Below are 27,746 nucleotides of genomic sequence, written 5' to 3' on the forward strand. Positions count from 1 at the left end.
GTGTGTTAGGATTACCTAGTCTTAATAATTATGGGTCATCACGATTCATAAGGTAGAATTTTGGGGTCGATACATTGACACTCCTTCGTGGGGAATTGTATTGTATAATTCAAGAGCAAATGATGCTTGTGACTTGGATAATTTCCTACATACCAAAGAATTGTTTTTAATCAAATGTGATTAATTACATCTTCTATAAAAGTAACTATTTATTGCATAATTATTAATACTGACCTCAGAAATCTTCCTAAAGCAGTTTAAGTGCATTAACATTAAGATACACTAATCGATACGTACTAAAGATGACCACGTTTTTCATAAAACCCCAAAACACAAAGCAAAAAAGAAAAGCAAACACTCAATGTATCAACACTTATCAATAGACTAGTAAGGGTAGCCCGGGCTTTTCCCGAGCCCAACATGAACAAAGCTTTGCTTTTATAAATTGAGGTATAGTGACAATATCCGCCAAGAATGAGCTTGTGTCTAAAAGAGAAATAGAAGATTATAGAGTTATTACAGAAATGTTACTCTTTATATGCCATCTATTTCTAATATTTTGTTATTTCTCAGTGGAATGCTTTGGATGTACAAACCAACAAATACAGAAACCTTAATGCCAAAGTCATATGGTCTTCCAGCATGTACTGCTGATATGGATCTGTGCAAGATAGCAACAATTAGAATTTTTATCAACAAAGATGATAAATTATTATGTCAAATCAACTCTAGCAACAGTGAAATAAAGCTAGCCACTATATAATTAGAAGACATAATTGTAAAATGTATAGATAAACATTATGTTTAAGCAACGACTTGACAGACCACATGTACAATACTCTAAAAACATAGTATAGTATGCTTAAGAGCACGGACATAGACAAGTTCGATTAACCAATCCTAGCACAGAATATTAAGGTTCAAATGACGGTTGCACAAGAAATAAAATATGAATGACAGCAGTTGTTATTCTTCATGACCATCCAGATGTAGATGTAGCACATGCTGCATAGCATAAATAACATTTTCGGTTTAGAGTACAAGGAAAATGAAATGGAATATACCAGTTCACCAGTTATTATGATCGGAAATGCATCAGCAGACTGTGGGTTAATTCACAAATGAATATGAAAATATCAAAACTACCACAGTCTAACAGTAACAATAGTTTTTTTCTATATAAAGAGACCTTATGACAAACAAATATCCATTTTTACTATTCAATCAAAATGAGAGAAACCTTAACGGGTCTAGAATCTAGCAAGTTCTGACATATAAAAATAACAACAAGGTTTTGTTCGTTGTCTAAATATGCAATTCAATCTTTTCTGATTAGCATGTTAAAATAGTGATTTCGTCGAATGACATTTTATCGTAAACTGTTAAGTTTTTTCTGCTTTGATGGGCTATACATGTATTTTAATTTGGTCCCAGTGATTTATGTGTTTGTTTGAGGAATGTGATATTTGTGCAGTGCTGTTAACCATGGAAAAAAGATAGCTACAAGTTCACATGTTTTCCTCTAAAGAAGTTCACATGTTTTAGCACCAGCAAGGATGTCAATGATTATAACTTTTAATAAGGACTGTGGCAATATATATACCAGACGTCAGTGTATATAATAACACAGCAATCTTCTCCTACGGATGCTTCTGCAATCCATTTTTTCACTAAGGATTCCTCTTTTGTATCTTCTGTATATGTTTGTTCCTTCGGTCAGAAGACATTTCTTCACAAACTTGTTACTTTGAGATATCTGCAGTTCAAATAGTTCACAGAAATCAAGCCAAAAAGTATCTTAGTAGACTTTAAGCAGGAGAGTTTGTTGTTTATTCTACTGACAATGGAAAGGTATATGAATTCAATACTGGGCTACGTCAAAGTTATTCCATTGTAAAACACACTATCATTTAAAAAATTGAATAAATGTGTATGTGGTTTTGGTATGTTAGTTTCATTCTTCGTCGGATGAGCTCAAGACAACGGTTAAAGTGAAAGACTGAAGCTAAAGTTGTAAAACTTTCAAGTGACAACATATATGAAAGTAATAGGTACCATAATGGCATAATTACAGTGTTATTTCCCTAATGTCTTAAACTTACACACCAAATTTAATAATGCAGGAAAACTTTGTCAAAATACAGTATATCGTTTATTCTACTGGAAACTGTCAGAATGTTGAGAAATATAGCAGGGAAAACATGGAAAAAGTTGTAAATATGTGACAGAATCATAAAGAGCAGTAAATCAGAAGTATTTTTCTTTTTTTAACTGGACCTATGTATATCTGGGCTACACTCTGACTAAGGTTCTATAGTGAAACTGGATTCTGTGTTTGTAACTATTAGATCTAGAGGTTATTTTAGTGTTTCTCATCTTTTATCGACAAACTCCGTGCTTCTAAAACTACACAAGATCAATTTACATTTGTAAGAAATCTACAAATTCTTTCGTCATCAGAATTGTGTAGAAGGTAAATAGGTTTATAATTAAAGAAATAAAATTGAAAATACTTCCATAGTAACAGTAGAGCAATTTCTAGGACTGTAGCGAGCTAGGAGCCAACCTTTTCCATATGGACACTTAATCGTGCACACATATGTTCTACCTATTTGCACTTAGTAATCATGCCTATAGGGATTTTTATGCAACATATTCTTCAAATGTTTAAGCAAAAAAGCAACTTTGCTTCTAACACTGTTTCGTTAAGCTTTCTATATCAAGGACATGTGCAAAGTCTTATGATCTCATAGCTAAACTACAATCTCATAGCTTAACCATTCACAGTGAGAAATTGTTGTTCTACATGCGAACTTCCCATCACTGTAAATTTTCCTCTTGCATCAGATCTGACAATAAACTTTTTGGTGATCTATGGAGTAAAAATTAAATTAAATTTAAGTAGTTTGCCACAGACCGCGAAATAGAGTGTTTTCCGGCTGTAAAATGTCAAAAATTGCAAGGATCAACTCAATTTTTGCGCAAATTACCCATTTGCATGTCAATAAAACAAATCAATTACAAAGTTGGGGCGAAGCAATCAGACGACAGTAAACATTCAAAAAAACAAAGTGAAATATTAAAGCAGAAAGAAACTTACAGAGGAATTAAAGGCCATAGGAAGAACACAAAATCAGAAAGTCACAAGAACAGAGATGAAGCTTCGTCATACGAAAACATAGATCAATAAACTAAATTTTGAACTATCGAATTACCTTGGAATAACAAAACTTGAGCGTTGACATGAGGAGAGAGAAAGCAAATTAACCAAAAGAGGGCAGTGGGGACTGACTGCAGGAGCGGAGCTGCAGCAGTGTGTGCGGTTCGGGCGAACACTCTGAACCCAATGACTTTTTCCCAACACTACATTATTGAAAAATTCACAATTTAAATAAAAAATATGTCACCCCTAACCCGGTAACAAAAGGTGTATTGGTTCAGTTGGGGCTGCTTCTTCTCACGGAGAACACGCAGGTAGGTTTGAGCCCCCTTGAAAGCAACACATTTCATGGTGTTTTTCACCACGCTTCCCTTTATTTTTTATTTTTTAAAAAGCACCAACTACGACAAAGCTCTAAATAAAGGAACCTACTAGTTTCCTTGCAAAATCAGAATTATATTTTTCCTTTTTTATAAACAAAAGCTCCTCTAAAATACTAAAACAAAAGAAAAATACATCTTTGTAATTTTGCACCCAAATAAATTATCAATAAGTGGACTTCAAATTCTAGTTCGTCTCTGAACTACTGACATGGTGACACGGTAGCTAAGTAGCTTTGGACTCTACTTCAGATCAGAACACGTTAACAGCAAAAACGGGCACAATAGAGAATTTAAGCATAATAACGCATGAAATGACCAATTTACCCTCGTGAGGAAGCAAGCATGTTGACGGAGAGCTCTCTGTTATTCCCTCTTCTAAGATGTAGGAATAGGAATGTGTAGCTGAGTGAACCAGAATTAGAGAAGTACCATCTTGACATAAGAAAAGAAAAACTCGCATTTTTGTGAGGAAAAAAAAAGACGCTTTTCTAATATTAACTTGTTTTATTGTTGTCTTTTGCCAAATAATCTTCTCTTCTATGATTTTGCACATAAAATTTATGCATACATAGAGTAAAAAATACATAAAAAAACAAATAAACTAACCCAACCCAACCTTCAATAAAATAAAAAGGGAAAATACTGAAGATCTAGCTAACATACGATTTGTGTTCAAAATATTTATATTCACATGCACAAAAAGAGATATATAGTCACATCTCTCTATAACAGCATCTCTATATGACAGTCATTCACTATAAAAGTCAAATTTTTCTCAGAACCGATTTTTTAAGTTATATGTTACCTCTCTATAACAACTTTTTACCTATAACAGCAATGACCATATTTATAGCAGAACACTCTTTTTAAAATTACCCCTCTACAACAGCCATACGGAATTTTTAAGACTACTATTAATAATTCTAAAACTATGCACACATTTTTTTTCATTAAACAAAGTTTCTATCTTGCATAATATATAAGATTTGAAGATTTGAAGATTCGCATATGACATCTTTTCCATTGGACAAATTTCAAAAAATATTTAGATAGAAAATTTAATTGTTAAACTTTTAGATTGTCTTCAAGGAAAAGTTATTGGATACCTTTTTGTTACAAATTTGGACACGAACCTTCGTCAATTCAAGTGTTATATTAGTAAAGAATAAAATCTATGAAACACGCTACAATTATAAAGTTCTTCCATCAATCTTGACATAATTTATTTTTCTAAGTAGCTTTAAAATGTCTGCTTTAGAGTTTAAATATGTATAGGTTTAGGATTTCATGGTGTTCCTATTTATCCTATGATTGTTGTTGTGATACTAATATTGTTTCCTTTTTGTCATTTTGTCATTTTGTCTTTTTATTATTATTTTTTTAGCCGAGGGTCTTTCGGAGACAGCCTTTCTACTCCTTCGGGGTAGGGGTAAGGTCTGCGTACACACTACCCTCCCCAGACCCCATTAGAGGGATTATACTGGATTGTTGTTGTTGTTGTTGTTGTTGTAATATATGCATATCTTTTGAGATTTTAAATATTAAAAAGGAAAAATAATTAATTTTTGGATAATTTTTATCTATCCAAAAAATATTTAAACGCCAAATACTGATATAGGTGTATAACAGTCATTCACTATAAAAGTCAAAAAATATCAAAACAAACGAGGTTGTTATACTGAGGTTTGACTGTAGAACAAAAACTAACCCAATCAAATGCAACCTTCATTTAAAACAAGAAGCACAACAGATGTTGCTGAAAGTGAAAACAAAGAGCGTCCTTGGAGCTAGTTCAATCTCCTCCTGAAATTTAGTCCACCGTTTGTCCATGATAACTCTATAAATAATCATATTTCCCTTAGAACTATGTAGCACTGACAAGAATTCTAAGCGTATAAATTGTAAGAGACCTAATGAAAATTTTAACATTTATCGGATATATAAATCGTATCTAATATGAATCCTAATGGAAATAAACTATAAACTTTGTAGGATCTGCTATGTGCAATTTAAATCCGAAAAGAATTTCAATTTTGGATAATTTATAATTACATCCTTAAATTATATAAATATTTAATAGTATAAAAGTCGATCAAGGTTTTAAGGATATTTTAATCGTTATATATATATATATATATATATGTGTGTATATTTGTTCTTGTTGGGCCCAGAGTAAAGCCCAGGACACCCCTACTAGTTTATAGAAAAAATGGAAAAAGACGATTCCAACGATTTAAAAACACCCCTGAGCTGTTGAAGGAAATGCCAGGCCACAAAGCGGTCAACCCGCGACATCAACTTCGGAACTGCAGACGTCATCAGAGGCGGACTCAGGATTAGAGAAAGACGGGTGCACCACAGTATGCTAATCACTAGCGATAAAATTTGGTGTGCAACTATTTGAAAACTTAATATTATGATGACTTACCATTCAAATATAAACAAAAAGAAGTTCTAAAGAAAAAGAAAGCACTGAACAAAGAGAGATTTCTTCGCAAAATAAATGATATGGGAAGGGAAGATGTTTGATTAAGTATGATTAGTATTTTAATAAATGAAAAAGAGGCTAATGATCAAAGGGGCGTCCAAACTTTAAATTATCAAAATTTAGTAAAGAAATCAAGATTATGGGCATATTAATAGTCAAATAACTGAACAAGGGTTTCAAACTCTCAATTGTTATTGCCGAGTCAGAGTCAAAGTGATTGTTGAAGAAGACAGTTGTAGAAGAATTCTAATTTTTCTATTTGTGGTGCGATATGTTGCAATTTGAGACTTTTAATTTTAAGGTAGAGATTTGAAAAAGAATAAAACTAATTAAGTTGACTATTATGTATATTAGTACTAAGCTATAGTTGAATTCAAAAAGAAGATAAAAGTTAAAAATAACGCAATTTGCAGAGTATTAACTATTAAGTATAAAAACTGTTATATTCCAAGAACTAAAACAAAAAGGAGAAAAGGCTGAAGTAGGGTTTCGAACCTTCGTCATCCAGCCAATGAGCGAATTTAATTGTCCAACACAACTACTTCTCCATCAGCCTTTCTCTGTTTGGGGGCACAACTCAAATATTTATTGGGTCCCATATATATGGACATATATATATATATATATATATAACATATATATACAGTATTTTTACCGAGACTAACGGGGTCCCGTGACCCCTCAACCCACAACGTAGGTCCGCCCCTGATTTTTACCGAGACTAACGGGGTCCCGTGACCCCTCAACCCACAACGTAGATCCACCCCTGGGCATCATACAAACGAAATACTAATTGGACAATAAACTTCTTCCTATTTTCCTTTCACGTAAATATAACCTCTCCTTTTGACACAAATCTTAGGTAGCACAGTGCAACCAAAATCTGAAATTAGTACGTAAATAGTTTTGGACACACTCAAACTTGCTCAATGCTAATATGGATGATAGTAGGTCATACTTATTCGATGTTGGTCTGGTATAAGCAAGTTTAGTATGAATAGTGTGGTCATACTTATCCGATGTTAATCTTGGTATAATCAAATTCCACTCGCCAATAGCTGGGGAATAGCAGCTATTGGAGCATCCATCGAGAACAAGCGTTCCATTACGTGTCGTATTGTAATTTATTATATTGTTTGATGAATACAGCGTTTGGAGAGATTGTATCGTTTTTCGTCGTTTCATGATGTCACGCACAAATAATATGAAAAATAAACTTGCAATATTACTTAAAAAAAATAGAATACATAATAAAATTATTATATAAAAAGTATGGTAAAAGATAACATGTGATTATTTAATAAAAAGAAAGGGTAAGATGAAGAAAAAAAGCAAAGTGATAAGGCTACAATATCAAATCTGGCTTTTCATAAAGTGACACTTTTTATCATTACATAATGATTAATTTAACTATGCGCTATAATAAAATTTAAGTAACAATCAAAACAAATGTGGCAAGTAAAGTAACAATACATTTTCCTCGATGTAATGTGTGTTAGTACTATAAACTTAGTTTTACGTTATTGGTGAATGAATATTTTGCCCACATGTACATTCAAAATGCAGTCCTTGACTATTTCTCTTTTTTCTGTTACACGTGTTTACCTATTTGGGACATCTGCTTCCACTTATCTTTTATTTTCAATTCTCCTTCGTCTCTTTCTCAACGTAGGTTGCAATATAAGATTATACATAATGTAATAGTATGTATTGTACTATAAACTTGGTTTTGCGTTATGTCACGACCCAAAATCTCGCCTTAGGCGTCGTGATATCACCTAGTCTCTAAAACTAATTAAGCTGATTACGTACGACAACTAAATTAGTTAAACATGATATTATGAACATAAATTTATATAAATGAAAAGTTTAAAGGTGATACATGACAACACGACGATAATCACTACAAATCCCCAAGACTAGGTAGTACAGAGTCATGAACTCTCCTGAATATATAACATAACTCAAAATACAATACTACTCGGATAGAGATTGACAGTAGTAATGTAAGGAAAGGACTGTGAGGGACTGCGGCGACCAAGCAGCTCTATATTGAATCCCCGCGATCAAGAAGCTAACTATGCATGTGTCCGTTATCTTCAATACTTGGATTTGCACAAAAATATGGAGAAGTGTAGTATGAGTACACCACGGTCGATACCCACTAAGTATCAAGACTAACCTCGGTAGAGTAGTGACGAGGTACAAGTCAAGACACCTACTAGACATAATAATATGTATAGTATGTAAGTATAAAGCTAATAATGGAAGCAAGAAAACAGTAAATTGTAACAAGGAATAAACATGTGATAAAAACAGTAAAGTAAGCAGAATACTGCTAAAGTAACGATGAAACCAAATAAGATAAGCAAATGACAACCAAATAATCAAGTCGCTCACAACGAATTACTCTGAAATACCACTCCTCAAAACCACAAGTCACGAGTCCCAAATCAAAAATCATATACACATGGCATCTCGTGCCCACATTATCAATCACAACCGCACGGACAACTCATGTGTTGCACGAACAACTTATGTGTCAATACCTCAATTCGCTCGGCATGGTCACATGCTCACTATCATAATCCGCCCAGCGTGGTCACATGCTCTATATCACAATTCGCTGGCGTGGTCACAGACTCAATATCACAATAGAAGCAGAGAATACAAGAATACATGTACATAATCAATAAATGTCAAGTTTCATACTCCTAAACTAGTGTAAACTGCATGTTATGGTATATGTTTGTGCGAGTGTACTATTACAGTCCAATTCAACAAGTAATATCAAAGACATCGAGTAGCTCATTGGTAACAACACAACAAGTCACGTAACGTGTATGACCTACACATGGAAAATCACGCCATCACACGAATATCATTAACATTATGCCCCCAAGCCATCACATTTCATCCCTGATATAACCACTCTGATATCTCCGTATTGATAATATCATAATAGCCACCTGTATCGCTCCGCTCATACATCTAACACAATAGCTACATGTATTACTTTGCCCAGACAATAACATAAATATCCGCCTGTATCACTCTGCCTGGATAGTATATCAATAGTCACCCGTATCACTCCTCCCTGACAATATATCAATAGCCAACAGTATCACTCCGCCCTAACAATGTATCATTAGCCACCCGTATCACTCCGCACAATCAATAACGGTGAGATGCCACTATTATACTTCGCATAGCAACAATCAAACCACACAAAAAATTCACATGTGATAACATCACAACAATACGACATATCAACTCATACCATAAGTACCCAATGCCACACCTTTCCAAATCAACAATAGTAATATCACCATAACACATAGCACACGACTCAATCACGATGTGTACAAGAATCTCAATAACAACAAAATAAAACGGGAAAAATAATTCAACAATGAAAGATACTTCATTTAACAATAACTTGAACTAGAAAAGGTTAATGGCTCTCAATAACTTCAACTTCAATTAAGTGCTTAAGAATAAACTCAATATTGAAGGTATTTCCATGAAATGACAACTTCAAATTCTAGTGTATGACATAAGCTAATAATGAAAGATATGGCTTGAAATAGCAACTACGTCTAAATGCATGAGGATAACTCCACAAAGAATGGACATCATGTGATAGCAACTTCAAATAAGAATCATTCAACAATAAAAGAGGTAACCTGACAATAAAATAGGTAACAACTTCAAATAAGCAAATAAGAGTAAACATGACAAATAAAAGATAGAGCATGTGCTAAAAACTTCAATAAAGCATGTAAGAGTAAACATAACATGGAGGATATAACATGATATGACAATTTCAATTAATGAATGAAAGAAGCTTAGGAGTCTAACCGGTCAAACACCACATATAAGCTCGAGTACGCACTCGTCACCTCGCGTATACGTCTTTCACATAATTCAAATAATACAATCAATCCAATTCCTAGGGGTAGTTTTCCTCACACAAAGTTAGGCATACTTACCTCAAAAGAAGTTAAATCAATACTCTAAAAAGCTCTTCCCGTGTGAAACAACCTCCGGACAACTCGAATATAGCTAAAATAACTTAATATCATAAATAAAAGCCATAGGAAACAATTCTGGTATAAAATCTTCGATCTTTAATGAAAACCAAAAAGTTAACCCCGGGCTAGCACCTCGGAACCCGACAAAACCAACAAAATCTGAACACACATTCCGATACGAGTCCAACTATACCAAAATCATCCAATTTCGACCTCAAATCAGCCTTCAAATCATCATTTTATGTTTTAGAAAGTTTTTACTAAAATTCCTAATTTTTCAAATTCAAATCACTAATTAAATGATAAAAACAAGGATAAAATCATGAAATATAACCATATTTGAGTCAAGAATACTTACCCCAATCCAAAACGTGAAAATCCCCTCCAAAATCACCCAAATCAGAGTTCTCTAACTCAAAAAGTGATAAAATAACAAAAGCCCTCGAAATAGAGTAAATATAAGTCTGCCCAGGTATTACTCATCGTGATCGCGGAATTACCTTCGCGATCGTGAAGATAAAACTCACCCAGCTGCACAAAACATTCTTCGCGAATGCGATACTCTAGTCGTGAACGCGACTCACAATCTCCAGCAACCTACGGGAACGTGGTGTCTCTCACGCGAATGCGGATAACAAATCACGTGATGCCCCTTCCAGCTATCCTTATACAAGATCACGGAACATAGCACGCGAACGTGAAAGCAAAAGTCTTCCAAGCTTCGCGTACGTGGTCGCATCATCACGATCACGAAGAACAAAATGACTGCTGCCAAATTCTCTCTATGCAAACACGACTCCTTAGCAGCGATCGCGATGAAGAACACCATATATCACTTGACAACAAACCCAAAACAAGGAGAAATGGCCCATAGCCCATCCGAAACACACCCGAGGCCCCTGGGACCCCGTCCAATCATACTAACCACTCCCATAACATAATGTGGACCTGCTCGGGGTCTCATATCACATCAAACAACATTAAAACTATGGATCGCACTTCAATTCAAGCCTAATGAACTTTCAACTTCCAACACTCACGCTGAATCATATCAATTCAACTCAGAATGACCTCAAATTTTGTATGCAAGTCCCAAATGACACAACGGACCTATACCATCTCACGAAATGGCCCATAGCCCATCTGAAATACACCCGAGGCCCTTGGGACCCCGTCCAATCATACTAACCACTCCCATAACATAATGTGGACCTGCTCGGGGCCTCATATCACATCAAACAACATCAAAACTACGGATCGCACTTCAATTCAAGCCTAATGAACTTTCAACTTCCAACACTCACGCTGAATCATATCAATTCAACTCAGAATGACCTCAAATTTTGTATGCAAGTCCCAAATGACACAACGGACCTATACCATCTCACGGAATCACAATCCAAAGCCGATATCGACAAAGTCAATTCCCGCTCAAACCTCTCAACCTTACAAACCTTCAACATTCCAATTTTCACCAAAAACATCATATCAACCTACGGATCTCCAAATCTAAATCCGGACACATGTCTAAGTCCAAACTCACCATATGAAGCTAATGGAATCATAAAAATACCATTCCGAAGTCGTCTTCACAAAAGTCAAACTCCGGTTAACTCTTACCACTTAAGCTTCTAAAATAATGACCGTTCTTCCAAATCAATCCCAAATCGCCCGAAAATCAAAACCGACCGTACACACAAGTCAAAATCCATAATACGAAGCTACTCAAAACCAAAAACCATCGAACGGAACTTTATAGCTCAAAACGACCGGCCGGGTCATCACATTCTCCCTCTCATAAACAAACGTTTGTCCTCGAACGTGCCAAGTACCGTTCTGAAGTCATCAAATCACAGAATGAACTCACTGTACATATACTCACGAGTGATCCCAAGTAACCCCAATTCACATAGGCCCGACAACAATATCTCAACTAAAGATTATTCCTTTTGCCCATACCGATAAGGGTTAGGACCAAATTTCAGCATCTGATCACCCCTCAAAGACCTGATCCCCTCACATATACCATGTATCAAACTCAACCAGTTGCAACAAACCATAAGTATGCTCACACGGTATAACTAGATGACGGAGCACGTCACTCATATGCGCATAGCAATAATTCTAACCACAATAGCTGCCCGGTAATCAACCTCGTATCAACTAGAACCCTGTTCTAAACCTTCCCAACACTTCAAATGATGTAAGAAACATGTAAATCTCATAACCACTCACCCAATCAACAAGTTACACCTAACGCCACCTGGGCACATACCTTGCAATCTAAACCCCAATAAGCACAACTCGAATATAACTGAATATAAAAAAGAAACGCATGGGAGAACTATGGAACAAGTACATCAGGTACAACTCCCCATAGGTATCATACTACGAATCCATTCCACAACGGAGAAACAAAACATATGAACTAATCACAAGGATCTCATCCTAATATGTCACGATCCTAATTTCCCTCCGTAGGATGTCGTGATGGCACTTAGTCTCTACGACTAGGTAAGCCTAACATTCAATAATAGCTTGACAAAAATAATTAACAGAAATACTAAAACAAGTCTAATAAACTCATAAAATCTCCCGAAACAGAATCTCAACAAATACTTTCCCAAAATCGGTGGAACTAAGTCATAAGCTCTACATAGTAAGCTAAAATATCTACTACATCACTGTATGAATGAAAATATAACAGGAAGTAAAGATAAAGGAAGGTGAATCTGAGGCATACGGCCGCTGAGCAAGCATACATTGAAGTCTCCGTAAAGGAGCTAACAGTCGCTCACTAACGCCCGACACAAGCAGATGTACCTGGATCTGCACAAAAAGATATGCAACAACGTGGTATATGAAACAAGTCGATAACACAGGCTAATGAAAGGGTTGTAAGCATAGAAATAACATAAATGAAACAACTAAGAAGAACCACAATGGTCATATACGGACAATAACTAATAGAACACGAAAGATTAAAACAACAAGAAGGGTTCTCACCCAATAACTCTTTGCAACAAGATTAAACAACAATAATCACAATGATGTACCACCTCGCATACAATAAGAATCACAACCGACGTACTGCCTCGTATATAACAAGAATCACAATCTAGGTACCGTCTCATATTCACATTTCTCAATTTCAATCACAATCTTTCCTTATACCGTCGTATGAGCCTTACATTTAAATAGTTTTGAAAATATTTTTCCCGAAATAGCTACATGCACTTTAGCCCACCTTATGACGTCGTGTGGCTTCACGTAATTCCCTTACAAGCAACACACACATAAGTCCCACCTTATACCGCCACATGCACATTAACCCCTAGCCTTATATCGCCCCATGAGCGTCAATATCACATCACAATAATAACTCGCACCACAAATGCCCATATATTACAACTTGCCAACAATCCACAATATTAAAGTTTCCACAACAATAGCCCATGTCTCCACCACAACGTGTACAAAAATATCAACAATAACAATAAATGTAAAATTCTCAACAAGAAAGATATCTCATCAATTAACAACTTCGCCTCAATGTGATACAACTTTCACAACTTCAACACCAATAACTCAACCATGAGAAAGATAATGTGTAACCACGAACTAAATAGAAATAACTCACAATGGGAGAGATAACATGACTTCAAATAAGAATAATAGCAATGCAAGAGATAACTTGTAAAAATGACTTAAAATAATGATAATCAACGATAAAAGAGATAACATGTACAATGACTTCAAATAATGATAATCAACAATGAAATAGATAACATGTAACAATAAAAGGGGCAACAAGTTCAAATAAAGCATGGGAGCAATTCAAGTAGGATGTAGAACAAGTGTTAAACAAGTCATCTAGGGCATGTAAGGATAGATTAACACAAGTAAGAATAAATTGACTACGAGAATTTAGAATATGATATGACGTTTCAATTAAATCATGGAAAGAGTCTAAGTAGCTTAAACTGGTCAAATACCACATACAACCCATGTACCCACTCGTCACCTTACGTACACGACTTTAACATAGCATAATAGACACAATCAATCCCAAATACTAAAGGGTAGTTCCCCCTCCCTCCCCCCCTCCCACACACACAAAGTTAGGCAAGATACTTACCTCAACTAGGCAAATTCAACCCTCAAAAATAGCTTCCCCCCTAAAATTCGCCTCCACATGGCTCAAATCTAACCAAAATCGACTTGATGTCATCAAATAATGCAAGGAGAATCAATTACAAATAGATAAAGCTATGATCTTTACATTTTTTTTCAAAAAGTCAACGAAAGTCAACCCATGGTTTCCTAGTCAAAACCCGGGTCCAATGGTAGATTCCAACTATCCATGACTCCGCGAGTTCATATATATGATTAGTTTAGAAATTCAAGTCCAAATCGACTCTCAAAACTCAAATTCTTATTTTTAAAGAACTTGACAAAGTTTCACATGATTTTGATGTTTAAATCTAAGATATATTGATGGAATATGATTAGAAATAGATTAGAATCACTTACCCAAAGGTCCGAATCAACCCGAAAGCTTTCCGGAATGAAACTAACCAACCCCACAAGTCATAAAGTTATAAACACACATGTATGAAGCATAGATAGGGGTAATGGGGCGTAATTACATAAAACGACGGGTCAGGTCATTACATTATCCCCTCTTAAAACAAACGTTCATCCTTGACGTGCATAAAGACATACATGAAGGGATAAATAGATGAGGATAACGACTCTGCATGTCGTGCTCGGTCTCCCAGGTCGCCTTCTCGACCGGATGACCCTTCCAGTGAATCTTCACTGAAGCAATGTTCTTTGATCTCAATTTCCGGACATGTCTATCCAAGATATCCAGCGGCTCCTCAATATAAGTCAAATCTTCGTCCAATTGGACTATGCTGAAGTCTAAAACATGAGACATATCATCGTAATACTTTCGGAACATAGAGACATGGAACACGGATGAACCGCAGACAAACTAGGCGGCGGTGCAAGCTTGTAGGCCACCTAACCAATCCTCTCAAGGATCTCAAAAGGTCTGATACACCTTGGGCACAACTTGCCCTTCTTCCTAAACCTCATCACATCCTTCATGGGTGAAACCCTAAGCAAGACTCGCTCTCCAACCAAGAATTCAACATCACAAGCCTTCCGATCCGCATAACTTTTATGTCTAGATTAGGTTGTACGAAGCTGATCCTAGAACAACTTGACCTTCTCCGAGGCATCTCGAACCAAATATGTGCCTAATAACTTATCCTCTCTCGACTCAAACCAACCAACTGGGGAACGAAATTGTCTCCCATATATGGCCTCATAAGGAGCCATCTGAATACTCTATTGGTAGCTGTTATTGTAGGCAAAGTCCGCAAGCGGCAAGAACTGATCCCAAGAACCTCCAATATCCATAATGCAGGCATGAAACATATCCTCCAATATCTGCAATGGTGTGCTCGGATTGTCCGTCCATCTAGGGGGGAATGCCGTACTCAACTCAACCTGTATGCCTAGCTCACGATATACAACTCTCAAGGAACGCGATGTGAATTGCGTACCCGGCTAGAGATGATGGATACCGGCACGCCATTGAGTCGGACAATCTCGCGGATATAGATCTGAGCCAGTTGCTCTGAAGAATAGGTAGTCACTACCATAATGAAATGATCCAACTTGGTCAACCTATCCACAATCACCCATATCGTGTCAAATTTCTTCTCGAGTCTCTAAAGAAAACTGCCTGAACTCTAATGCTTATACTTCACTTGCTGATAATTTAGGCACCAAGCTACATACTTTACTATGTCTTTCTTTATTCTCCTCCACCAATAGTGCTGCCTCAAATCCTGATACATCTTAGCGGCACCCGGATGAATGGAGTACCGTAAACTGTGGGCCTCTTCAAGAATCAACTCACGCAACCCATCCACATTGGGCAGACATAATCGACCCTACATCCGCAACACACTGTTATCTCCAATAGAAACCTCTTTGGCATCACCACGCTGAACTGTGTCCTTAAAGACAAGCAAATGGAGGTCGTCCAACTGACGCTCTCTGATGAGATCATATAGAGAAGACCGAGAAATCACGCAAGCAAGAACTCGACTGGGCTCCGAAACATCCAATCTAACAAACTGGTTGGCCAAGGCCTGAACATCTAGGGCTAGTGGCCTCTTTGCTGCTGGTAGATATGATAAACTGCCCAAACTCTCCGCCTTTTGACTCAAGGCATCAACCATATTGGACTTCCCAAGATAATATAGAATAGTGATATCATAGTCCTTAATCAACTCTAACCATCTCCGCTGCCGCAAGTTAAGATATTTCTATTTGAACAGATGTTGTAGGCTCCGGTGGTCGGTAAAGACCTCACAATAGAAACTATACAAATATCGCCGCCAAATCTTCAATGCATGAACAATAGCTGCCAACTCCAAGTCGTGGACCGGATAATATTTCTAATGGGTCTTCATCTATCTAGACGTATAGGCAATCACCATACCGCCTTGCATCAACACCACGCCAAAGGACAACACATGATGCATCACAATACACAGTATAAGACCCCAAACCCGTAGGCAACACCAATACTGGGGTTATAGTCAAAGCAGTCTTGAGCTTTTGAAAGCTCGCCTCACAATCCTCGGACCATCTGAAAGAGTACCCTTCGGGGTCAATCTGGTCATAGGTGCTGCAATAGATGAGAAACCCTCTACGAAACGACGATAATACCCGGCCAAACCAAGGAAACTCTAAATCTCAGTAGATGAAGATGGTCTGGGGTAACTCTGAACTACTTCGATCTTCTTCGTATTTACCTTGATCCCCTCACTCGATACCACATGACCCAAAAATGCCACCGAATCAAGCTAGAATTCACACTTTGAGAATTATACATACAACTTCTTCTCTCTCAAGGTCTGGAGCATGATCCTCGGGTGATGCTCATGATCTTCCTGACTGCGGGAGTACACCAAGATGTCGTTAATAAACACAATAACGAATAAATCAAGATATGGCTGGAATACACTGTTCATCAGGTGCATAAATGTTGCTAGGGCGTTGGTCAACCCAAATGACATCACAAGGAACTCGTAGTGGTCATACCGAATCTTAAAGGTAGTCTTCGGGATATTCAGATCTCGAATCTTTAACTGATGATAACATGACCGCAAATCAATCTTTGATAACACTCTGGCACCTTCTAGATGATCAAATAAGTCACCAATGCGTGGCAATAGATACCTGGTTTTCACTGTAACCTTGTTCAACTGCCGATAATTAGTACACATGTGCATAAAACCATCCTTCTTCTTCAAAAGCAAGACCGAAACACCCCACGGAGACACACTAGGCCAAATGAAACCCTTATCAAGCAACTCTTGCAACTACTCATTTAACTCCTCCAACTTTACTAGGGCCATACGATATGGTGGAATAGGAATGGGATGAGTGCCCGACAACAAGTCAATATCAAAATCGATATCCCTATCGGACAGCATGCTCGGAAGATCTGCTGGAAATATATCTGGGAAGTCTCTCACTACTGGAACTGACTCAACGGTAGGAGTATCAGCACTGACATCTCTCACAAAGGCTAGATAAGCATCATACCTCTTCTTAACCATCCACATAGCTTTTAGAAATGACACAACCCTGCTAGTAACATAACTCAATGCACCCCTCCACTATAACCGTGGCAAACTTGGCATAGCCAACGTCACCGTCTTGGCGTCATTACAACAAATTTGGTCTAAGGCCACGTTAATTTTAGACTACTGATCTCGGCCAAACCATACCACAATTAAGTAATGAGGTGGTCAATGCAATAATAAACCCAACGAAGGTCGGGATCGAATCCACAGGGAGTTAGAATATGGGATTAAGTGTATATCTAAGTTAATTGCAAGTTTTGGCTCCAATTACACTTCCACAAACTTGATTGGTGTTCTACTTCTACTTTACTCTATTATTTGCAAGTATAAAACTAAGGACAATATTTTTGGTTTTGAGTTTTTCAAATGATTAAAAGGGACTAGGGTCGTGACTTCTACCTAGGTGGTTATCTAATGGGTTGTAAACTCTAGGGCAAATTTGATTAGTAGGGGTCATGATATAGCAATCACATACGTGTACACACTCTATACCTCTCGGTAGTTTGAGCGATCTTGCCCAATCTGGCATTCTCAAGTCCAATTGGGTATTTGCACAATACAAGTGATATTAGCTCAAGCTAGGTATTACTATCTCTAGGTTTAACCCTTTAATTGGAGCTATAAATTTCTTGAGTTCACCCCAATTTCTTGTTAGCAAAGTTTTCCTAGACTTAGTCTCTCTTTCTCAAGTAGAGGCTAAGTCAAATAGGCATGAATCAATGTTTGCAACCATTGATTTTAGGGTTCAATCTTGAACAAGGCAAAATATGACCATCCCAATAAAAATATAAGCCCTAAATTAAACACCCATCAAATACCCACACTAGAGTTGGGTCACAACCCTAGCTAAAGATTTAGCTACGTGTGGAAAGTACAGAAATCAAAGAAGAAATTAAGATAGAATGCATATTAATTGATTAGGAAATAAAATCTAATGTATAGATGTTAATATAGTACAAAAATCCTCAAAATAGCAAAGAAAACGACTCAGGTGCTCTTCTCCAACGTCACTTAACCTAAAAATAAAAAAAAGTTCTATTTATACTAAACCGAAAATATCTGACAAAATTGCCCTTGTGGAGGTTGTGCGGCTGCATAATTCTGGTGTGATCCGCACAGTTATTGTGCGGTCCGCATTCTTGGAGTTTTGGGCTTGGAACTTCGGGGCTTCTACGGTCCGCATAAAAATGAGTGCGGGCACGCTTCTGATTGTGCGATCGCATAAAAATGATGTGGTCTGCACTTCTTGATTTTGAACTTGAATCCAACTCTATGATTCTTCACTCCTGCGGACCTCATAATAGTGAGTGCGGCCGCACTTGTTATTCTGCGGCCGCACAATTTTGGTGCGATCCACACTCCTTCAGCTTGCCCAAATACCATTCTCTGAATCTCCTCTCTGCGGTCGCACTAGAATTGTGCAGCCCGCACTGCTAGCCGTTTTGCCCTATTTTGGTTCTTGTTCACTTTTGATCCTTTATAAGTTGATTTTGACTTTTTTAGCTTATATCACAATATTTCTGCAAGTAAGCATATTTTGTTAGTTTCGAGAATGTCTTTAAGTATTTTTGAGCTAAATCGCAAGTAAAAGAGACCAAATAATCGATCAAAATACATGCTTATCAACTATACTTGAAAAGTGTTGCCAAAAGAATATACATGAACACTTTTTGAGGCGTGGTCTTTGTAATGACAATTAGGCCACTCAGTTTAGGCAACTCTTACAAAACGTTCTCTTTGGTTTCTGCATTCGAATAAACTTAGGACAATTTTGCATAGTTCAAGAATAAGTTTGATCATGTTCACATGTTAAAAGCTTCTGCCATTAAATAAGGCAAATCAAGCCTCACCTTTTGTAACGTAAAGGGTAAATAAAGGCAAATGTAGATCATATTGTAAAATTTATGGGCAAATTTGAATCTTTTTTCCAAAATCAATATACCAAACCCCAAAGACACATACCGTGGGACCCACTTCTAGATGCTGAGGTGGCAAACACAGCACATGAACAACTCCATATTCCAATATACCGTGTTTAAGAATATTCCACCCAAACGCGCCAACAATAACACAATCCAATATCAGATTTCTTTCACAAACTCCACTTCCAATTTCTAATTGCTTCTTCTTCCCAATTTCCACCTCCAAAGCCATCCTTCCAGAAAACCTTGTTCCTTACATTTCTTAGCCCCAGAAAAGATTCCCATCTCAATTCCACAAAAAACACAAGGAGATCTAAGGAAATTTCCCACCTCTATATATAGAGAGGTGGAATTGTTCCTGAATTTGGTTTGCATTGATTGATTGACAGAGTTTGGTGAGAGGGTGTTATTGAAAAATGGGTGACATGAAGGATAAAGTCAAAGGGTTCATGAAAAAAGTCACATCTTCTTCTTCAGGTAAGTTTAAAGGCCAAGGTAGAGTTTTGGGTGGTTCATCTTCTTCAGGACCCTCAAATCATGTCAATAATTTTTCATCACATCCCCTAAATACAAGGCAGAATCAACAACCTTCATACACAAAAATATCGCCTCAAAAATCAAGTAATTCTGATCAAAGAATTGTGAATAAATGTGAAATTCAGGTCAACAAAAGTGAATCAAAGGATGGTTTTGATCCATATGGTGAATTGATCACTTCTGGGAAGAGAAACCCGGAAGGGTATTCACTTACTAATGTGTTTGAATGCCCTGTCTGTGGTAGTGGTTTTGTTTCTGAAGAAGAGGTGTCAACTCATATTGATAGCTGTTTAAGTTCTGAAGTGTCTTCTAATTTGGGAGTTGAAAGTAAAGTTGAAGTTAAAAGTGAATTGGAAACATGTGTTAGTGCATATGTTTCAGGGAAGCCCTCAGAAGGGTCAGTTGAAGTGGTCATTAAATTGTTAAAGAATATTGTGAAGGAACCAGAGAATGCCAAGTTTAGGAAAATAAGGATGGGGAATCCAAAAATAAAAGAGGCTATAGGTGATGTTGTAGGAGGAGTGGAGCTATTGGAATTTGTTGGATTTGAGTTGAAAGAAGACGGTGGGGAGATTTGGGCTGTGATGGATGTTCCTTCTGAAGAACAACTTGTTATGCTTAAGAATGTAGTTTCACTCTTGGAACCGAAGAAGGTTGAAGAGTTGGCGTCGGTATCCCAAGTTAAGGCGAGTGAACCAGTTGAGCCGAAGAAGATTGATAGACAGGTAGAATTTGGATAACTTTTGGTAATAGTTCGGTCTTTTTGTTTCCATGTTCTTTTAAATTCCTATATACAATGTTAAAGCTTTCTTTTACTAGTGCTCGAATGAAACTCTTTGATACTACTGAATAGTATTACGTTTCCTGATGCTTCAGCGATATAATTTCCTTGGCATCCAATTATTTCTCTTAGTTGAACATGATGTAGCAACTTGGCTACTTTACTTGTGCTTCCCATCAAGTAAAGCCCTTGCTAATGAGAATTGTTGAATGATGTTGTCGTCCTGACATAGTCACATAGCACCATTGTTTTAAGTACATAACTTCTTCTTAAAAGGTAATGGCTACTTTATTTCTTATTAGCCAATTAATGAGGAAATCCTGCTATTTTTGTGTCAAGATACTATAGCTTCTGGCTTGGTTTATTTATCAAGTATGTTGCTCGGTCTCCAAATATATTGTCACACCGTGCCGGATCCTCCAAAAATGCACTACTTTTGGAGGATCCGACACGCACCCATCAATATGTTTGAAGAGCCCGAGCAACATAGATTCAACTGGACATAGATGTTTGAGAGAATGCAGATTGATGCTTAAAGCTATAATAACACTTGAAATAGGTGCATTAATAGTAGTATTGTTTGAAAAGTTGGTGAAGTAACGATATCTTTATTGATTTTATTTCATATTCCTTCTGAGATGACACTGTTGGATTCATTGACTCCATATTCTTTTATGCTTTTTCATAAAATTCACGCTCGCGATACTTAATCCTCTGGGACACAGATAGCCAAACTCGTATGCAGGCAATATGTTAATTAGGTGTATCATTTCATGGTAATATATATTTCCTCTAGAAAGGGACCCGAGCATCTAGCTGGTGGTTTCGGTTTATTGGTCCTTGGCATGGTTATCAGGATTTAGCAAGGAGAGCTACAGAGTGGTAGTACTGATATATTTTTGGTCTGAATTATTCTTCAATGAGAACTGTAATAAAATGCCAACCATAAGGTTGTTTTGAAGGTGAATTCAGTATATGAGGGTAGATGAAACATATTGCTTTTTTATGCACAAATTGACCGGACCGATCTATTTGGTTATTCTCTATGTTATAGTTTGTTTCATGCAAAGAAATCTGGTGGTAGAAAGAAAATGCCTGACTAGACATTCTAGGCATGGCTCTTTCGTGTTAGATTGATTACTACGACATAAAATTACTCATTTCCTGTTTCCACTATGATACATTAAAAAGCTTTAGTATGTTGCAATTACTTTGGGTTAGGCTTCTTTATTAGAGATATTACTTAATTACGTAAACTGATGAACCTTCACTTGAACACCATTACTTAGTTCTCAACATGTCGAACACCGCTGTTGTGTCCTACTTTTTATTTAATAATTGCAATTCAGCTACCGTGTCAATCCTATGTGACGGGACACTGACCCCCACTCTTTCATTTTGCCAAAATATTTCTCTTTGGCGTCTAATTCCAAATCTTCAAAACAATAATCCAATGAATAATATTTGAACTTTGTTCTGAAGTGGAAAGAGTTGAATATATATTTGGGATACTAGAATCTGTAAAATTGATGAAGCATGTCATTTGTGTTTTTCATGTTTTCTCAATACATCAATGCTTGATAAATATAAAATTATTCTTTAGTTTCAAATTTTATGTCATTTATGTCTTCCAATGTGTAAAACCAATTGGATGTTATAGGAGAATCTTATCTAACTGTTAAAGTTATAAGCTAATATCCTACAATTTGCTATATACAATTAGATATTTCAAATGTTGCTGGGTATACTCATAATTTAGTCTCTGTTAAGAATACCACAAGTTTGAAGGTCTTATGAGATTGAACGCAACAAAATATTTGGTGAAGAATTATTACTAAGAGTCTGAAATAAACTGCGATGAGAATATATCTTCTGGTGCTAATGCCTTTTATGAGAGAGAATATTGATTTAGAGATAAAGTAAGACGTGATTAGCATTGTGAAATCCTAACTCTTTGAGTCTCCTCTCAGTTGTGTATTTTAAGAATCAGCCAGTAGATTTAGGCCCTTGGAGCAAGTGACTAGAAAAAGATAAATCACATTCGAAGCTCCACTACTATTTGTTTAGTGTTTTCTACTAATGTAGTTCAAATTCTATTTTTAGCATTTTGAACTGGAGTTGATACCCTGCTTCTTATAGCCAAATGATACTCAGATTTTTGAATTGTGATCATTTTCTGTATGTGTGAATCGGTGCTAGGAAAGCAAGTATTTGTGAGAGTACGCCGGATATTTTGAACTAAGAGTTCTTTGAATTGTGTGCTAAATTCCTTATGTTTTTAGTTCTTTTTTATAGAACCCAATACTTTACATTATTTTCAACCAAAACAAAGCTACATTACTCACAATCTATTGTAAGGATTTGTTTCTCAATATAGTTTATCCATAAGTAAGATTGCCAAAAATGTACCTAATTGATGAGCAACCTTCAATTATCATCTGCTACACCCTTTTTTTTTGATTTTGCACCGGGTGTCCGAGTCTCTTTGAGCCCCGACTAATCCCGGGGGTGCACAGGCCCTCGGCAAGGAGTTTTCCGCAAGTGCACCACGGTTAATTCAGGTTTTACCCAGTCCGATGGCCCTCAGAAATTGTTTGCACCCAGTGGGTTTCGAACTTGAGACCTTGAAAGGGAGCAAACCCCAAGGCTCAAGTCAACTGCTACACCCTTGAAAGACCAGTGTGGCCTATATTGGTGGATTCTTTGTGCTCCTTTTTACTTCCTCTTCATTTACTTTCTCATTTTTTTTTTTTTTTTTTTGGGGGGGCTTGTGCTGCTCAGGTTCGTGTAGTTAGGATGTTACCAGCAAGTAGCAACCACTATGGTCACCAGACAAGTTTCTTTTTAATTTTTTCTATAAGGAGTCACCAGACAGGTTTCTTTCCACTCCTTTTTTGTTTCCTTGTGTTTTCGTTTTCTTCCTTTGCTTTGGTTGGGGTGCTGTGTCTATCTGTCTATCACTCTGTCACAACTGCAACTCGGATACGCTACCTTAAATCTGGTTCCGATGGCTTCCTGGGCTAAATAAAACTTTTTGTAAGCCACAGAAGCTTCCAAAATCAAATAAAGCTGCAATAATTACATTAAACTAAAAAATTAGCAAAAACTCTTAAGCTTGTTAAGAGATATATATCCAAAACAAAAAGGAAAAAGCATGTTAAAAATATTTTGCTAACCTTTTTTTCACTTTGAACTACTTTCTATTCATCGCTTTTCATGTATGACCTAGTCTTTAAGGAAAATTTATTTTTGAAAGAGTTAAAACCAGTGGCCTCTCCTTGAGTTTTCAGGAGCTTCCAAACGTCATAAGATTGTTTCGCCCACACTCAATCCCCTCTTCTCACCCTATCTCCTAGGATCCTAAGATTGTTTGATAACCTATGTTGCTCGGACTCTCCGAAAATATCATCGGGTGTGTGTCGGATCCTCCAAAAGTAGTGTGTTTTTGGAGGATCCGACACGGGTGCGGCATCATTTTGGAGAGTCCACGCAACATAGTTGATAACTTGGCACTTCGGCCCTAGTAATTTTGAAGTAATTCCCCCATGCTTCAGAGCGCTTCAAGTGTCTTTTTACCTTGGGCCTCCTCTAATAGGTGCTAGTCCTGGTTACAGAACAACCTAACAATTCCTAGAAACCTCAAGCAATGTCTTCTATTTTCAGACATATTTGTGTCTCAGTATATAAAAGATCAGTTTTCAGGGATGAAAAGAATGGATAACATTAGGTTATCCAACAGAAGTTTGCGTTAAGCGGTTAAGATCACATCACAGCATATCCTAAATTGATAAAAAAGGCTTTTTTCGTATATTTCAAAAGATTTTCTCGATGATTATACTTTATCTGGCAAGACGTCCAGTTCATCACGAGGAAATAATGAGGCAATTCTATTAGAATACATATTTAATGAATTGAGTTATTTGGTGTAAAAATGAGTCAAACAAAAGGGTAACAGTTCCAAATCCTTCTTCGATTGTGTTCTTCTATGCCTGTATCAATAAATGATTCTTAAGTGCATTACCTTCTGTGGTAACTGTGATTTTGAACTCGGGGGGTTAGCGTGCGTGCACACACACAGAGATACACACATGACTACATGAGGTTTAATTTGGAAAGATAAAATTACACTTGAACTTTTTGTTTAGTTGGTCAGTCTCTTACTGAATTATATAATTATCTCATTTATGTATTTAGGAAAGAATTACTTGTGCTGCTCTTTACTTATGTGTTTCTTACCATTTATGTAATGATCAAACTTCATGAATTTTGCTTTAAAATTAATTTGTTAGGTTAATTTCTATTCGTTTGAAAACTGGAATATTGTCTTGCCTGTATAGAGTTTTACAAGATAGTATTATGGTGAGCATGATCAAGCTTAATTATGGTGAATACAATCAAATTTACTTTGGTGAATTTGGTCAAGCTTAATTTTGGAAAGTTACATATAACACTTCTCATACTTTTGAAACTACATAGTAGTAATTATCCTATTTGTATGACATTTTGTTCAGTGCTCGTGCTATTTTGATCCTTTCTGCCTCTGACATTCTTATTTCTAAACTCGACAGATTCGGGTATTCTTTTCTGTTCCCGAGAGCGTAGCAGCAAAAATTGAGCTACCTGATACTTTCTTTAACCTCTCACGTGAGGAATTGAGAAGAGAAGCAGAGATGAGGAAGAAGAAATTAGAAGATTCCAAATTATTGATTCCTAGATCTTATCGGGAAAAGCAGGCAAAAGCTGCAAGAAAGAAGTACACAAAATCCATTATCCGAATACAGTTTCCAGATGGAGTATTGCTTCAAGGTGTCTTTCTACCTTCGGAGCCAACTAGTGCTCTTTATGAGGTTGGTACTTGGCTTTTTATGTTATTATATTTGTTGACAAATTACTAAATCTAATTTGGTAAGAACTTTAATGGATTTTCTGCAAGGAACTTCTTTTAGATTCAAAAGAAAATCTTCCTTTATTTCCAAATTACTAAGCATACAATGCATTACTTTTTGTAGAGCAATAAAAGATTTTTTCATCATCCCTCCCCCCCCTCCGATCGATCGATCGATATCTCTGTCACTCCTTGAGTGGTTGGCTCATAACCTAAATCTTGTACCATTTGAGCGCTCACTCGGTCTCTCATTGTCCTCAGTTGAGTATGTCAAAGGATTATGGCTCATGATTAGCATATACCAGGAAGAACACGATATAAATAAGCTTTAAGTTCTCAAAATATCCCGTACAAGGTACAATGGTATTATTAAAAGACTTGAAAAGTTCAAGGTAAGGGGTGTTGGGAGTCAATTCAGTTTCTTTCTGATTGCAAAATACTTTCTTGCAATAACATTAAGATAGAAAGGACAGAAGGGGATGAGAAAATTTTATTTGTAAAGAATTAGGAGGAGGGTGGGGCATGGGGACGAGTTAATCTTTACAAGGAAGATCCCTGCTCGTATTGTGCGGACCATTTGTGTAGTTAGATTTGAAATTCCATTAATCATTGTGGTGTCGCCAATGAAGTTCGTACAGGGCGCTTTTTCATTTGGTTACGCTAATAGAAATAGGATAAAGAGATGCTATGGATTCACCAACAGAATATAAAAAGGAAAATGGTAAGGAAAAAAATAAAATAAAGGTCAACTATATTACTATAGCAGAAATTCCATGTTTTATCTCATTTGAATAGAAAATTAAATGTCGAATAAGCTGGAAACGTTTTGTTTCCTGAGCATACTTCCAGATTTATTGTGGGTTACTCTTTTCATATCTATTGTTCCATGTGATGATTGATTGGTAATCTGGTGTCTACGCTTGCTATATATTTGTCAGCATGTATACATGTGTTTTTATTTTATGTTTTCTCTTAGATTTTTCTTCCTCATATTCTGTTCATCTTTTATTTTCTAGTTTGTGAGCTCAGCGTTAAAGGAACCAAGCTTAGAGTTCGAATTGTTACATCCGGTGCTTGTTAAAAAGCGGGTGATTCCCCATTTTCCAGCTGCTGGGGAGAGGGCCGTAACACTTGAAGAGGAGGTTTTGGTTCCTGCAGCTCTACTCAAATTTAAACCTATCGAAACGGATTCTGTTGTTTTTACTGGTCTTTGTAATGAGCTTCTTGAAATCAGCGAGCCCCTCGAAACTGGATCAGTTGCTTCCTCGTAAGCTCCTGTATTGCTCTAAATTACATCAGACTTTGAATTCTTCTCAGTGTTGGAAACCTTATAAAACTCTCTGCCCCGGGAATGCTGTAATTCTTGATTTTCTTCTTCTGTTTCTCTTTTCTCTGCATGATCATGTTTGTGCAAATCATAGGTTACCTGTATAGTCCTGTTGTATTATTTGAATTATACATCAGCTTTTGCAGAAAATTTTGGTGTCAAAGTGAGAGAATAAGAGATGAGATGTATTGACAACTTGATCATTTGATGAATACAAGAGAAATCTATTTTCTAGGTGTTAAATTTGTGCAATAGGAGGCAACATCTAAGTTAGAACTTTATAACATTTTTGAAAGAGTTAATATCCCAAAATCCGCCTATACTATGAACCTTTGTCAGTTGCCTACCTAAACTATCACTCTCCGAAAACCCTCTGAATTATATCCTCATTCATAATAAAACCCCTCATTGCATTCTTTCTAGTGTGTGTAATACTCTTCAAATTATTTTTAAAAATCTGCCATGTGGCAACCTACGTGAATATTTGTTTAACTGAATTTAAAAAACAGTCTTAATTAAGATTTTAATACTCTTTATTATATCATTGTAAAAA

The 27,746-nt window shown here is 36.5% G+C and overlaps 1 protein-coding gene and 1 long non-coding RNA gene across 2 annotated transcripts; one reads left to right on the top strand and one right to left on the bottom strand.

Annotated features, from left to right (window-relative positions):
- Positions 1-364: 364 nt before the first annotated feature.
- Positions 365-3,501, bottom strand: LOC104113992 (uncharacterized). Its single transcript, XR_690308.4, has 3 exons — positions 3,216-3,501; positions 1,604-1,756; positions 365-661 (listed from the first exon to the last, which is right to left on the bottom strand). It is a non-coding gene; the product is annotated as an uncharacterized lncRNA (long non-coding RNA).
- A 16,250-nt stretch (positions 3,502-19,751) lies between these two features.
- LOC104113991 (plant UBX domain-containing protein 2) lies at positions 19,752-27,436 on the top strand. The gene is made up of 3 exons (XM_009624330.4): positions 19,752-20,925; positions 25,550-25,828; positions 26,883-27,436. The coding sequence occupies exons 1-3, from the start codon at positions 20,080-20,082 to the stop codon at positions 27,135-27,137; spliced, it is 1,380 nt and encodes a 459-aa protein (XP_009622625.1). The 5' UTR covers positions 19,752-20,079; the 3' UTR covers positions 27,138-27,436.
- The last annotated feature ends 310 nt before the right edge of the window (positions 27,437-27,746 follow it).

This window comes from Nicotiana tomentosiformis, chromosome 11 (genome assembly GCF_000390325.3).
Source record: "Nicotiana tomentosiformis chromosome 11, ASM39032v3, whole genome shotgun sequence".
NCBI lineage: Eukaryota > Viridiplantae > Streptophyta > Magnoliopsida > Solanales > Solanaceae > Nicotiana > Nicotiana tomentosiformis.

What these genes read in the sequence shown, in the direction of transcription:
- LOC104113991 (XM_009624330.4), top strand. Translation starts at nt 20,080, where the DNA reads ATGGGTGACATGAAGGATAAAGTCAAAGGGTTCATGAAAAAAGTCACA. An exon ending in CGAAGAAGATTGATAGACAG is followed by an intron (nt 20,926 to 25,549) that starts GTAGAATTTGGA and finishes TAAACTCGACAG; the next exon opens with ATTCGGGTATTCTTTTCTGT. An exon ending in CAACTAGTGCTCTTTATGAG is followed by an intron (nt 25,829 to 26,882) that starts GTTGGTACTTGG and finishes TTTATTTTCTAG; the next exon opens with TTTGTGAGCTCAGCGTTAAA.